Here is a 14,256-nt window from a genome sequence, read left to right as displayed (position 1 = left end):
GGCACTTGAGCTTCATGGTGTAAGAGGTATCAGGAAGGAAATGGGTCCAAGGGAGTGGCTAGGAAAGGCAACCTCCCCTGAAGAGGATCACAGGCCTATTCATCCAGCCAAAAGGTCTTGAGTGTCACCCTGGACTCTAGTGCAGAGCCACACAAAAGCCTATGTCATTGCTTAGCTAGGGGTGATGACACTGGGGATAATATCAACAGGCAGGGGAAGCCAGCAGCATGACTGTATTAGTTCTTTTTCTCATTGCTGTGACAAAATACTGGACAAAAGTGCTTAAAGAAGAAAAGGTTTATTTTGGCTAATAGTTTGAGGGTATAGCCCATCATGGAGGGAAGGCATGGCAGCAAGATCTTGAGGCAGCTGGTCACACTGCATCCACAGTCAGGAAGCAGAGAGAGGTGAATGCTGATACTCAGCTTGCTTTTAATGACTCCACCACATCAGCATGAGTCTTCCTACCTCAGATGACCCCATCTAGAAACTCCGCAACAGACATGCCCAGAGGTTTGTCTCCCAGGAGATTCTAGATCCTGTCAAGTTGACATTATTAACAAGCGCAGTGACAAATGACTCAGTCTGTGATTGTTCACCTTAGGAATGCTCTATAATGTATCTTAGGACATTTCACGTGGAAAGGGGAGGCAAGAGTAGGTTCACCTATTGGCCCCGACTTCCATACAACTTGGTTGAGCTTTTTGAACATGGGAGCCATCTAGAACCCTGCAACAACTGTCTGTCAAAGTTCTAGGGCCAAAGTAAGATGCTCTTAGATCATATCTGCAAGAGGTTGGCCTGAGACAGGGGGTTTGAGTGGGTTCATGAGGGTGTCTGAGCCCAGCTCTAACCAACAGTATGTTGCACCCAGGGCAGTGTCTTTGGGTATGCAGGTGACCAAGATGGACACGGTACTTGCCCTCTAGGAACAAGCAATGAATCAAACAAGTAAATGTCGTCAGGGTTTAGCCACTACTGCAAAGGGGAGCTGGGGGCTGGATGGAGCTAGAACAGAGGCCAAGGACTCTGAAGCTGTGACTTGGAGAAGGAGGAAGAGGTGTTTAAACATGTATATTGTACTTGCTTGGGTGGCCACTGCCAAGGTTGCTGAAGTCTTCCACAGTTAGGGCCTGGCTGAGGCTGTAGCTGGACGCATGGAGTCTGCAGGGCAGGCAGCTCTGAATGCCCCAGGAGCTCCACCCTGGCCATACAAGGGAGAAGAAAGGAATTCTTTCAGAAATGACAGGGGTGCAGTACACACCTTGATACAGGAAACCTGCCTAGCTGTCTTCAGCGCTAGGCACAGCTCCATCCCAGGTCTAGAAGAGACACGCCTTTCTCACTGTCTATGTCCCTCAGCTAGGAGGTTCGTGCATGTACTGCAGACAGAGGACCCATCAGTTAACGCTTGGGGATTTTCCCATACCTCTTCTCCACCTAATCTGATTTATGTGGACTGTTCAGACTGCCAGGTTCTGAGGTTACTGATGACCACAATGCTCTTTGTCAAATTGGCATCTGACTCAAGGTGTCACCAGCAGACACCATCTATGACTTAGTGCACTGCTGAGAGTATCTGCGGGTCATTCCAGAGGAAGGGCTTGCTGGGTGCCACCTTTGAAACTAGTGTTCACAATGGTCAGTCTCTTCAGTAGATCTATCACAAGGCCCCATGCTAGGTACCCTGGAGGTAGGAGCAAACAACTCACCAAGATCCTTCCCTTGGCCTTGGGATCTTGCCTGCTAGAGGAAGAAACAGCAATTCATGAATAGATGACTAGGTGTGGGTCTCTAGCCACAGTGAGAGTTCAGCCCTAAGCAAGAAACCAGGTTGAGTCTTCAGCCAGGCTGATGTTGCACATAAGGAAGGTGGCTGAGCAGAAGAGCTTCCCTGGCTTCTAGTCTGGTCCTGTGGATCAGAGAGAGGCACTGTGACCCATCCCGGAAGACCCTGGAGGAAAGACTTAGAGATTCATACGAGGCAGGGGGAGGCCATTGTTTATCCCTTGGCCAGCAGCAGTTAGACTAACCCAGAAGACATTAGGTCATTGCTGGTCCCTCGTGGGCAGTCTATGGAATAGGGCTAAGTGAAGGAGCGCATGGACTCAGGAAGCAACCAGCCATGGCTGTGGAGCTGTGGGCACCTGTCTCAGTCTCTAGGTGTGATGGAATGATCTGCTGTCAGAGACACACCCTTATTGATGCATTATGTGCTGTCCCGTCCCACCCAGGAATCAGACCTTCCTTCTGGCCTGTGTGCCTGGGTTCCATGCCCTGTTTGCAAGGCCAGAGAAGACTGTATCCAAGCCTGCTTTCCAACCGTGGACTAGAGCATCTCAAAGCTGGAAGCTCACCTAGGGGTAGAACAGAGCTAGTTGGGAGAAAGAAAAACAAACAGACTGCACAGATAGACAGTTTGCCCCTGGCAGTAGATGGATGGAGCTACACTGAACCAGGGATGTCACCAGGACCTGCCTGAGGTGGTCCATGAGGGCAAGAGGGGCCATCACTGCTGGGATCCATTGCAGGTCAGAAGGAGAGAAAAGCAAAGTATAGGTTAGCCCATCAGGTCCCTACTTTGAAAAGAGACAAGACGAATAGTTAAAATCAATGTGACTTTTAGGTTGGAGGAAGGGCAGAGCACTTTAGACCTTTAGAGGATTTTCTTTTTTAAAAAAATTGAGAGAAATAAATAAAATTTTTTAAAATGAGGGGGGCTGGAGAGATGGCTCAGTGGTTAAGAGCACTGGTTGTTCTTGCAGAAGACCCAGGTTCGAATCCCAGCACACACATGGCAGCACACACGTCTGAAATAAAAATAATAAATAAAATATTTTAAAAATTGAGAGAGAGAGAGAGAGAGAGAGAAGAGGAATGCCACAGCAAGTGTGTAGAGGTCAGAGGACAACTTGCTGGAGTCAGTTCTCTCCTACCACATAGAGCTTAGGGCTCAAACTCGGGTCATCAGTCTTGGCAGCAAGTACATTTACCTACTGAGCCATCTCCCCAGCACCCCTTAGTGGGTAATACTGAGTTTTCCAACAAAACTTCTCAGAGACTCCACTTTATATGAGACTTTGCACTAATCCCAAGAGGTACACCAGTGAGGGTAACAAGCTTAATCTTTGCCCTCCTGGAGTTTATATACCGACAAAGAAACAAGATATTAAACAATGGCCTGCAAAGAAAAATCCTGTTGTGATCAGAGCAGCAAGGAGCGATTCAGGGAGGAGAACTGTGGAATGTATAATGGGGATCTAACCTTCTTCAGGGGAGGGAGTGACCACCCCATTCCCACAAGACTCTGCTAAGGCAGGTCTGGGTTGATAGCACTACCAAGACCTATGGGGTTGGGAGAGAGGACACATAGTGATAGACGATGGATCCAGTCATCCATCCATCCTAGGCTGTGAGACAGGCTGGACCTGCCATTCTTTTTGAAAGACAGCAGCACAGGATGGAGTCTGCAAAGAAGCAGGAATATTGCCTTTCCCCTGGGCCTGGGAATGGCATACACATCATTGCTCAGTCACCCAGCAAGGCTGCCATCAGCTTAGGAAGTGGACAGGTGAATCACAGGCAGTGGAGGCTAGCCTGGCAGCTGACACTTACAAATGTACTCACACCTGTCCCTGTCTGTTCAGACGTGGGTGGCTCAGGTGCTGGTTTGTTACGTTGCCACCCAGGCCCTTCAAGGGGCAAAATGTTTCCTCAGCTTAGAGGGGGAGCATCTAGCTGGAGAAACGGCACCTGGAAGTAGAAACTGAATTCTGAAGATGCCTCCGTGTGACGCAAGCTTTTCATCACTGACAGAGAAATAGTTAAAAAAAAATATATGTGTGTGGATGTGTGTGTGAGTGTGGGCACACGCATGTCATGGTGCATGTGTGGAGGTCAAAGGACAAACTCTGGTATTGGCCCTTGCCTTTCACTTTGTTTGGGTCAAAGTTCATTGCCAAGTCACCAGGCTAGCTGGCCCATGAACGTCCCAGGATTCCCCCATTTTTCCATGGGAACGCTGGGATTACAAACAAGCATTACCACATCTGGCTTTCCTTGGGCTCTGGGGAGCCAAACTCAAGTCCTCACACATGCATGTCAAGTCCTGAAAGGAAACACTTTAAAGGGGCATTGCTCTTGGCTCACAGTTTCTGAAGTTTCAGCCGATGGTCAGCCTCCCCCATTGTAACTGGTCTGTGAAGTGATGGGATCTCGTGGCAGCAGGGGCATGGGACAGAGCCGATGCTCATCTCCTGGCTGCTGGGAAGCAAAGAGGAAGAAACAGGAAGCAGCCAGGGACAAAGCACCCTTCAAAGGCACACCCACTGTAACCTACTTCCTTCAACTAGACCTCACCTCTCAATAATACCATCAAAGTATGAATCTTTGAGTGGATTAAGCCATTGATTAGGCCAGGGCCTTCCTGATCCAGTTGCCTCTCAGTAACTCGATTCACCAGGTGGGGACCACATCTTCAATGCATGAGTCTTTTGGGGGACACTGTAACACCCCATGCCAGAACCGTGGGAGGGAACCAGTAGACAGCCCCAGAGGCAAGCCAGTCATCATGGGCATTGTAGAGGCAGAAGGGGATCTGGAAGGCTGCAGGACCTACAACAGGTATCCTGGCCCCAGGGCTGGCTGTGGTCAGCAGCAGGATGAAGCTCAAGTCTCTAAGGATGCGGCACTAGGCTTAGGACGGGGCTCTGTGGACTCGGCTATAAGTCCTACCTCAGGAAAGAATGGATACTGGAGCAGGGCTGGGAGCAGGAGGTAAAAGGAGCAAGGTCTAAGTGACAGGGGTGTTGGTTTCTTAGTGTTTGCATAAAAAATGGCAACAAATCTGGCGGCTTCAAAAAAACAGAAATTCATCCTCCCACAGGCCAGAAATGAGAAATTAGGGTGTCAGCAGGGTTGGTCCCTTCAGAGGCTCTGAGAGTGAATAGGTTTCCTCCTCCCAGCTTCTGGTGACTGACAGCCCTTAGTGCTCCTTGACTTTGTCCTCATCTCTGCCTCCACCAACACATGGCATTCTCTGTGTACATCTGTGCTTCCTCTTGTAGTAAGAGCACCAGTCGTTAGGTGAGGCGGGGGATCCTAATTCTGTATGGTGACATCCTAATTTGATCATATCTCAAAGACCTTATTCCAAATTAGGTCACAGTCACAAGGTTTGAATGTCATTGGGGCTGTGTGCCACAAGTCACCCCACTACACCTGGCTTGTATGACAAAGTGGTAAAATGTTGGGTTTTAGGTCACAGTGAGTCAAGTCTGAGACCTGGATCAGCTGCACACCAGCCTGAACAAGCCTCCCTCACCTGCTCCAGCCACTGATCCTTCATCTGGAATGTGGTGATGTTCTGCTTCCTGGGGCTCCTGGAAGGAACTCACAAGGCACTTAGGGATGCTTGGTTTGTAAGAGGTATCCTGTAGTGATGGCAGTTCTTGCTATTTCAACTATAGTGGGTCACTGTCTGGGCAGGAAGGTACCCTGGTGTTCCCAGCTATGAGGCAAAGAGAGCATAGAGATGAGGAATCAGGTAGCAACCATACCAGAGAATCCAAAGATAGTGCTGATGGACACTAGACCCAGGGAACAAACAAAGGCACGGGGAGTAAACCATAGTCTCCAAAGAGGACTCCTTGTCCTAAGGGAAGGCTGACCAGTGACAAGTTGCCAGAACTGAGACCATGAGACCCATCCCATTCTTAGCCTGGTAGGAAGTAACCCAGGTTTTATTCTGGGAAAAAGTTCAGGGTCAAGGCAGCAGTCAGGATAGTTGGATACCAAGGATTTAAATACAGAGCTGGAGCTGAGCACATGCTTCTCACCATCGGAGGGGGAGCTGGAGCCGAGCAGAGGAGGCCAAATGGCTTCATGCACTGAGGGGAGCAGTGAGCAGGGTGCATCCCAGAAGAATCTCCATGAGTGGAAAACTGCTTATAGGCATGAAGTAATATCCTCAGAAGAGAGCCTGCCTGTTCTAGGCATTTAGAAGAGGTACGGAAAAGTCCTCAGTGAATCAAGACAAGCCAGAAAAAGAAAAATCACCTGTAACACAGCAAAGGTATGGAACAGGTCAGAGGTTTGGTTTCATTCAAGGACATGATTTCTGCAATATGAGAACAAAGAGCAAAAGTTTCTCCAAGCCTCAGTTTCCCTTTATAATAAAATGTGCGGTTGGAGCAGATGTTCTCAAAGGTCTCTCGTCCAGCTCTGACAGCCTGTGATTACATGAATCACCCTGGAAGAAACGTGCGCAAGTGGGAAGAGCCGCCAAGACTGGGCCTTTCATTCTGAGTAATGAACCGAAACCGCGAAGGCTTGACATCTGTTCCGATCTTTCAAGGGAAGTTGCACAAAATAATGCCTTTTTTCAGGGAAATCGTTACTAACAGTGAAATATAGTATTTTCTGCCTAAGCCAAAAATGAAGTGGAGAACGCCGGCCTCCCTGAAGCCCAAGGGAGAACACACATCCAAACTCCCAGCGAAGGTCATATTGGCTGATTACCTTGCTGCCATAGGCACAGAAAACTGTGGGTACTGCTGCTGCCCAGTCCCATTAGAGCCGAAAGCAGGAGTGGCAGGGAGGTGCTGAAGGCCCTGAGAGAGTCTAGGGAAAGAAAGAGGGCTCCTGGGCACTGTGACTGGCTTCCCACCAGCCCCTGGGACATTCTCACGTAATAAACATCACCCACAACACCTTAATCTCATCCAACTTGCTATCAAAAGGCCCAGGAAGATCCCCCACCATCAACTTGGGAGTTTCTGCCCAAGAACCCTTTGCAAACCCAGAGGCCATTTCCAGAGAGCAGTCCAAGTGCATTCTAACTTTGGAGTCAAACTAGAATCAAAGTTCTAGAATCAAAGCAACACTACATCCTCCTAACAACATCATTATAGAAGATCCTAGGACTTCAGGACTGAAAGAGAACTTCATGGTGCTCGCCTTGGCCTGCACCACCCAGGAATCATGTCTGCACTCAAAGCAGAAGCTCACCGGACTAGATCTCCGGCTTGCTCCTGTGTTCCAGCTGGGCCAGGGTCTGGGCACAGTAGGTCTTAAGTAAAGGTGCCAGTCTTCATGTTCCCTGAGCATTCTTGCCCTTGTGTCACTGAACTCAGAAGAGTCCAGGAGCGGGGTTAGCTGCCCTGTTCTTTTCTGCCTCCAGGGCTAGGCAAGCTCCAGAAATTTGTAAGAGGAAGGCTACAGTGTAATGAGCCTTTTATATGGGCTACTCTTCCCTGTCCTTCCTGAGGTTTGTCTATTGCTGTTTGTTTCATAAAGTCAGAGGACAACTTGCAAGAGTTTGCTCTTTCCATCTACCATGTAGGTCCCAGGGATTGAACTCAGGTCATTTCTTGGTGACAAGGATCTTTGCTCCCTGAGCCATCTTGCTGGCCCTTTCCTGGGTTTTGAAGTTCACCAAATCTTGGGCCCCAGGATCCATGTTGGGATATGGGGGTGACATTAGAAGGAGAAACACTGAGGAGAACAATAGAGTTGGGTGTCTCCTAGTTGCCCCAAGCCTGGGGCACCCACAGAACTGTCTAGACTGGGGTTCAACACATGCTGGCCCTTATCTCCGGGTCTGATTTCTGTTGAAATACTAGTCCCCATTCTGAGATAAGTGGAGTCTGAGCTAGTGCTAATTTGTTAAACAATTTGATTAATACCCATCTCTCCTACTAGACCATAGAGCCATGGGAGTAGAAACTATGTCTCAGCTCCTGTATCTCTAGAGCCTGATGGGTCTCATAAAATAGTGGATGGATGGATAGATGGATGAATGGATGGATGGATTGATAAATGGAGGGCAGTTAGATAAAAGAATAAATAGGTGAATGGGTGTATAAGTGGATGGATGGATGGGTGGGTGGATGAGGGGGTAAATGGATGAACAGATGAACTGATGGGTAGGTAGGTAGGTGGATGGATGGATAGCTAGGTGGGTAGGTGAATGAATATATGGATGGATGAATGAATGGATAGATGCCTGTTTGAATGGATAGATGGGTCAAGCCAGTGATGAGCTGTCTAGGTGGATTGCTTTGGCAGGATTTTTCAGAGGCATGCTCCATCTTGGCAAAGGGTCTTTAGTGTTGGTCTTTAGGTCTCCTGTACCTTTCTATTCTGCCGTATCTGAGGAAGGGAAGTGATAACACGATTCACAGTTTGGGATATAAATACCCACAGGAACTAAAGAGGTAGCTTTTCTAAAGGGAACACTATTAAATTACTCCAGAGTCCAAGAGGCACTTTGAGATGCAGAGAGAACAGTTGAGTCAGCCACAGCCCTAACCATGTGAGGACACTGGGCTCCTTGGGAGAGAGCGAGCTCCTGGGAGTCCAGAATGGGAGACTGCTAGGGAGGGCTCTGGAAGAGGCAGCATATGTCCAAAAGAATATAAACTATCTGAAGAATTAGAGAGAGAGAGGGCAAGCATGAAGGTGAACAGTGGGTATAGGGAACAGGACACCATTTAATGGGGCCTCAGGCAAGACATGGTGGGGGAGAGTTTTTTAGAATTTTAACCAGAAAAGGCTCAGACCAAAGAAATAGAACTTTAAGAACACCCCTCATTAAACTTGTGACGCAGTGACCTGTATCAGCATATGAACATCTCCCTCCTCCGCACCCAGCTCCATGTTAGCCCCTGCCAGTGAGGCATTGGATATGTCTGTTCAATTTCTTGCACACCTTCATCCTCTAAGGAGGGTATCGTGTGTGTGTGTGTGTGCATGTGTGTGTGTGCGTTATGTGTTCAAGAGAGTGTGTGTGTGTGTGTGTGTGTGTGTGTGTGTGTGTGCAGGTGCAGGTACACACAGATCAGAGATTGGCATCAGATATTTCCTTCAATCACTTTCCCCTTATTCCTTTCTAAAAATATTTTATTTGGGCTGGAGAGATGGCTCAGCGGTTAAGAGCACTGACTGCTCTTTCAGAGGACCCGGGTTCGATTCCCAGCACCCACATGGTAGCTACGAACCATCCTTAACTCCAGTTCCAGGGGAACCCGAAGCCCTCTTCTGACCTCTGAGGCATTGCATGACATGGGTGAACTCACATACATGCAGGCAATACACTCATACGCATAAAATAAAAATTGTAAATAAAATATGACATGGGTGCACTCACTTGCATGCAGGCAAATACACTCATACACGTATTTTTAAAAATATTTTATTTATAATTTTTATTTCATGTGTATGAGTGTATTGCCTGCATGCATGTAAGTGCATTTGTGTTGTGCAATGCCCACAAAAGTCAGAAGAGAGCATTGGATCCCCTGGAATTGAAGTCACGGATAGTTGTTAGCCACCATGTAAGTGCTGGGAACCAAACCCGGGTCCTCTGCAAGAGAAGTCAGTGCTCTTAACCTCTGAGTCATCTCTCCAGCCCCTCTCTGCCTTATTATTGAGTCAAGGTCTCTGATTGAACCTGGACTTTACCAGTTGGCTGGACTGACTGACCAATGAGCAGTGCTGGGTTTACAGACTCTCTTGGCATCTGGGTTTTAATGTGCATGTTGGGGATCCAAACTCAGGTCCTCATTCTTACACAGCAAACATTTTACCAACCGAGCCATCTCTGATCCCTAGTGGGTATTATCTTTGTCTAACTAGCTTTGGGATAGGTTTTAGGATATGATGACTATCTGATGGGGCTAAATCAGTGGAGAAGGTGTGAGAGGAGAAAGCAGATCGAAGTAAAGGTCATTGTGGCTTCTGTGTTCCTTATGGCATTTGAAAGGCACAGGATCATGAGCTAGTTTGAACTGTCTATAGGTTGCTGAACTGTATTCATTTGATACCGCCTCCCTGGAACGGACCTCATGGGTTTTCACCCTCTGCATGTTTCTGTCACAGTCTTCTTCCTCAAGGCCAAGCACTCTTGGAGAACAAAGGTTAAGTTGATCTGTGTTAACATACGCACATCTTTGTCTCCCCCACACCTTGGGCCAGGAACGTCAGTCAGTATTGAAACTGTAGAGTGGATAAGTGGGCCTAGGGAGATAGCTCAGTTAGTAAAGCGTTTGCCTTAAAAACACAAAGACCTGCATTTGATCCCCAGAACCCGTGTGGGAAAAAAAAAAGCCAGATATGGTGGAGCACACATGTAATCCTGGTGCTGGAGAGGCAGAAACAGGCAGAGTTCTAGAGCTTGCTAGCCAGACAGCCTAGCTTACTTCACAAGTCCCAGGCCTGTGAGAGACCCTGCCTTAAAAATCGAAGTTGACAGCAACTGAGGAATGACACTCATGGTTGTCCTCAGGCCTCCACAGGTGTATATGCACGCAGGAACACACACGTATCACACACACACACACACACACACATAAACACAAATACACACAAGAGATTAGTTAAGTGACCTTGGGCTCAAGTAACTGGCACCATCTCAACCCCTTACCCAAGAAGGGTTCTCCATCACCTCCAACCCAAGACTTTGTTCACTGTCTGCCTGTGGTCTTATTGCAGAAGGCAGATCTGGCTGTGGCTCCCCTGACCATCACCCATGTCCGTGAGAAAGCCATCGATTTCTCTAAGCCCTTCATGACCCTCGGCGTGAGCATCTTGTATCGAAAGCCCAATGGCACCAACCCCAGCGTCTTCTCCTTCCTCAATCCCCTTTCCCCGGACATCTGGATGTACGTGCTCCTTGCCTACCTGGGTGTCAGCTGTGTTCTCTTCGTCATCGCCAGGTAAGATTATGCCTTGGAAAAAGCTCTGGTCCAAACTGGAAAGCTTGGGGAGTCAGATGAGAGCCCCATCCTCAGCTCCTGGCTCAGAAGGCCCAAGGTTTGGACTACTAGGGCACCTACCACTCTTTCCCTCCCTATGACTTAGATTTTTTGTCCCCTTCAGAGGCCCTCTGAGGCCATTTCATGGCCCTCTGAGCATGAATCACCCTGTCAGTCCTCCTTCTGGTTTGTGTGTATAACCCTGAAATATGATAGTTTTATCCTGGTCCCCAAAATAAGCTGGGAGAAACCAAATCATTGATCAGAACTGCACCACCAGGCCAGGGACTTTTTATAGCAGCCCCAAGTGCATTACATGAACTTAAAACATGGAAAATAAATGGTATCTATATAGTCCACAACAGCAGAGGAACTGATCCCCATCAACTACACACATCACATAGAGAAACATGACACACAAACATACCTGCTATTCTGGTTTGCTTTCTGTTGCTGTGGTAAAGCATTCTGACCAAAAGCAACTTAAGGAGGAAAGGGTTTATTTGTCTTATGCTTCTAGGTCACACTCTATCATTGAGGGAAGTCGGGGCAAGAACTCAAGCAGGAAATGAAGCAGAAACCATGGAAGACTGCTGCTTACTGAGTCTCACTTGGCTCATGCTCAGCTAGCTATCCCAGGCCCACCTTCCTAGGGATGGTGCTGCCCACAGCATGCTGGGCCCTCCCACATCAATCATCAGCCAAGACAATCTCTCACAGACATGGTCACAGACCAGTTCTTCAGCTGAGATTCTTTCTTCCCAAGTGTGTCAAGTTGACTATAAAAACTAACCAGGACACCTGCCTGTCTGGGACCCATGCTCATACATCACCTGTACACACACACACACACACACACACACACACACACACTACACACACACACACACACACACACACACACACACACATACACATACACACCTGCCTGCTTGAGATCCAATGCTTGCACCATGTCTACCCATTGCATTATTCAAGACACAGTGGTAGGAGGGGGTCACTAGAGAAGCAAGTTTAGGCCATGTATAGCGAGCACCCAATGTTTGCCAAGCACCCTCTTCTACATCCTGCTACCTTTCCCTTTGCTCTCCAGCCTCCCTTAAAGAGGAGACACACGAGGCCCACTGAGGCCATACAAAAAGTAAATTGCTGAAGAGATGGCTCTGTGGTCAAGAGCAATGGGTGCTCGCTTCAATTCCCAGCACCCATATGGCACCCATATACCATCCATAACTCCAGTTCCAGGGATATGATGCCCTTTTCTGATCTCTACAGGCATTGCACAACACAAGTACACCTAGCCGCATGCAAAGCAATACACTCATACATGTAAAATTTTAAAAAAATATTTTTTAAAAAAGCAAGTCACATATCAGAGATGTGCACCTGAGTCACACACTTAAGGTTTCGTTTGCTACTCACACCTCTGGCCACTGCTTGACCCCTGCCTCATGCTCCCAGGCCCTCCCAGATGTGCCCTCTGCCCATCTCTCTAAACCCCATCATGGCCCCTGCCCCTAGGTCCTTTTTCACCTAGTCTAACAAGGTATAAAGAGAAACTTCTCTGGAGAAGCAATTTGAGATCCAAGGGCCTAGAGCTTTCTTTGAAAGCCTCCCCCACTTCTCCACTCCTTCACTCTCTGCCTCCTCCCACACAGAGAAAGACCAAAGGAAGAATGTGAGGGGCAAAATCATCCTGCCTCCCAAGCCTTTGCTGCAGAGCCTGGTGCTGCTGCAGCTGCCCTGTGCTCGGCCCGGCCAGCCCCGAGCCTTCAGAGAGGCCTTCATCACCCCTCTTGTCTCTAATGGTCTAACAAGCCTTTGAAAGCAGAGCTGCTCTCTTGTGCTCTCAGCGTAATTTTCGAAGCTCCAGTGGCCTCTCAGCCGCCCACCCCTCTGAGACAGGAGCATTTCCAGCTCTAGTTCTATTTGATGCGTGTCTCTTTGCCCCTCAGATAGGGGCCTTCCATCAGCTGCAGACTGCTGAGTCTGCATGAAGGCCCTTCCTCCCGGCGAGGAAGGCAGGAGACCCCTCCCAAGGCTAGCCTGGGGATGCTTAGGAAGAGTGAGGATTTCTGGTGTGGCTAGGATGCCACCAGGTACATGCAGAGGGAGAAGAAGGATGAAGATCTTGGCCACAGAGCTGAGAAAAGCATCTAAGTACACTTGACACCTCATGGATCATCCACACAGCATGGCTCACAACTGCTGTATCAAACCCTTGCAACAATAGCTCTGTAAGGTAGGATAATTATCCCCACATTACAGAAGCAGAAACTGAGGCTCAGAGACATTAAATCAGATCAGAGACATTAAATCAATGCCCAGAGTCTCAAAGCTTTCCTTACAGGGTCCCACTTTAAATTTAACACAGGTGACATTAGGGAGTGAAGCAGGCAAGCCACCACTGGCAGCACATTGCAGCACACACAATGGACTCAAGGGGGCACCACTGAGCACCTGCAGGCTGAGGACAGGGCAGAGGTGTAGGGCCAGTAACTCACACAATACCCTCTTTGTTCAGCAACATCCATTCCATCTTCTCTCCCGTAGCCTTGTCTCTCTGGCCTTCTGTAAGGTCCTGGGCTTCTCCTACACTGTCAAATGGGCACCAAGTGCTGTGGACCTTTCTTGGGTTGGGGAAACCTCAGCCTATGAAAGCATTTAACTACCAAGAGGCCCCTGTGGAACCAGTATGCTTATCAGGATAAGCAGTTCTGCCCCTGGGAACTTGTTCTGTAAAACCTCACCATTGACCTACACTGGAATCTAAAAGTGCCTTCATGGCAGAGCCCCAGGGGACACTGCTACCCTTTGGTGTCAGAGACCAGAGGGCATGTTTGGGTTGTTTTGTTTGCTTTCAGCAGTGGGAAGTGGGTCAGCTTCAGTGCCTACCAGTAGAGGAATGGTTAAAACCGCTATGAGTGGTTTAGAGAGCACAGGCAGTTCAGAAGGATTGATTTGGCGGTGCCTTTCTACATAGAAACCCAAATACTAGGACAGGATAATGGGGTGATGAGGTAATTTTTGATGTTAAAAACTGTGTGTGTGTGTGTGTGTGTCTGTGTGCACGCACGTACGTGCACATACACACTCAGGGGCATGCCATACCCACTCATGAGTAGTATTTTAAAAGCAGAAAGATGGCTGCATGGGGAAAGGCATCTACCACAAAGCCTGAGGACCTGAGTTAGATCCCTGGGTCCCATATGGTGGAAGGAGAGAACTGACTCCTGCAGGTTGTTCTCTGATCCCCATGTGCATGCCATAGCATGCACACACCCACACACACAAAATAAAAGATAGATAGATGATAGATAGATAGATAGATAGATAGATAGATAGATAGATAGATAGATGCAATAAATCTTTTTAAGAAAAGCCAGGCATGGTGGCACACACCTTTAATCCCAGCACTCAGGAGGTAGAGGTAGGCAGATCTCTCTGAGATCAAGCCAGCCTGGTCTACATAGTAAGTTCTAGGACAGCTGGGACCACAGGG

General features: G+C 48.3%; 1 protein-coding gene across 1 annotated transcript in view; it reads left to right on the top strand.

The window, feature by feature from the left end:
• Positions 1-14,256, top strand: part of Grik3 (glutamate ionotropic receptor kainate type subunit 3) — a 232,720-nt gene that overhangs the window by 192,531 nt on the left and 25,933 nt on the right. The window contains exon 11 of the mRNA XM_008850200.3: positions 10,492-10,715. Coding sequence (XP_008848422.1) covers positions 10,492-10,715 — 224 coding nt within the window. The remainder of the gene's footprint in view (positions 1-10,491; positions 10,716-14,256) is intronic.

Source organism: Nannospalax galili, unplaced genomic scaffold (assembly GCF_000622305.1).
Source record: "Nannospalax galili isolate Female #2095 unplaced genomic scaffold, S.galili_v1.0 scaffold944, whole genome shotgun sequence".
In the NCBI taxonomy this organism is placed as follows: Eukaryota; Metazoa; Chordata; class Mammalia; order Rodentia; family Spalacidae; genus Nannospalax; species Nannospalax galili.
The sequence above is the reverse complement of the archived record's forward strand: the minus strand, read 5'-3'. Positions and strand labels throughout refer to the sequence as shown.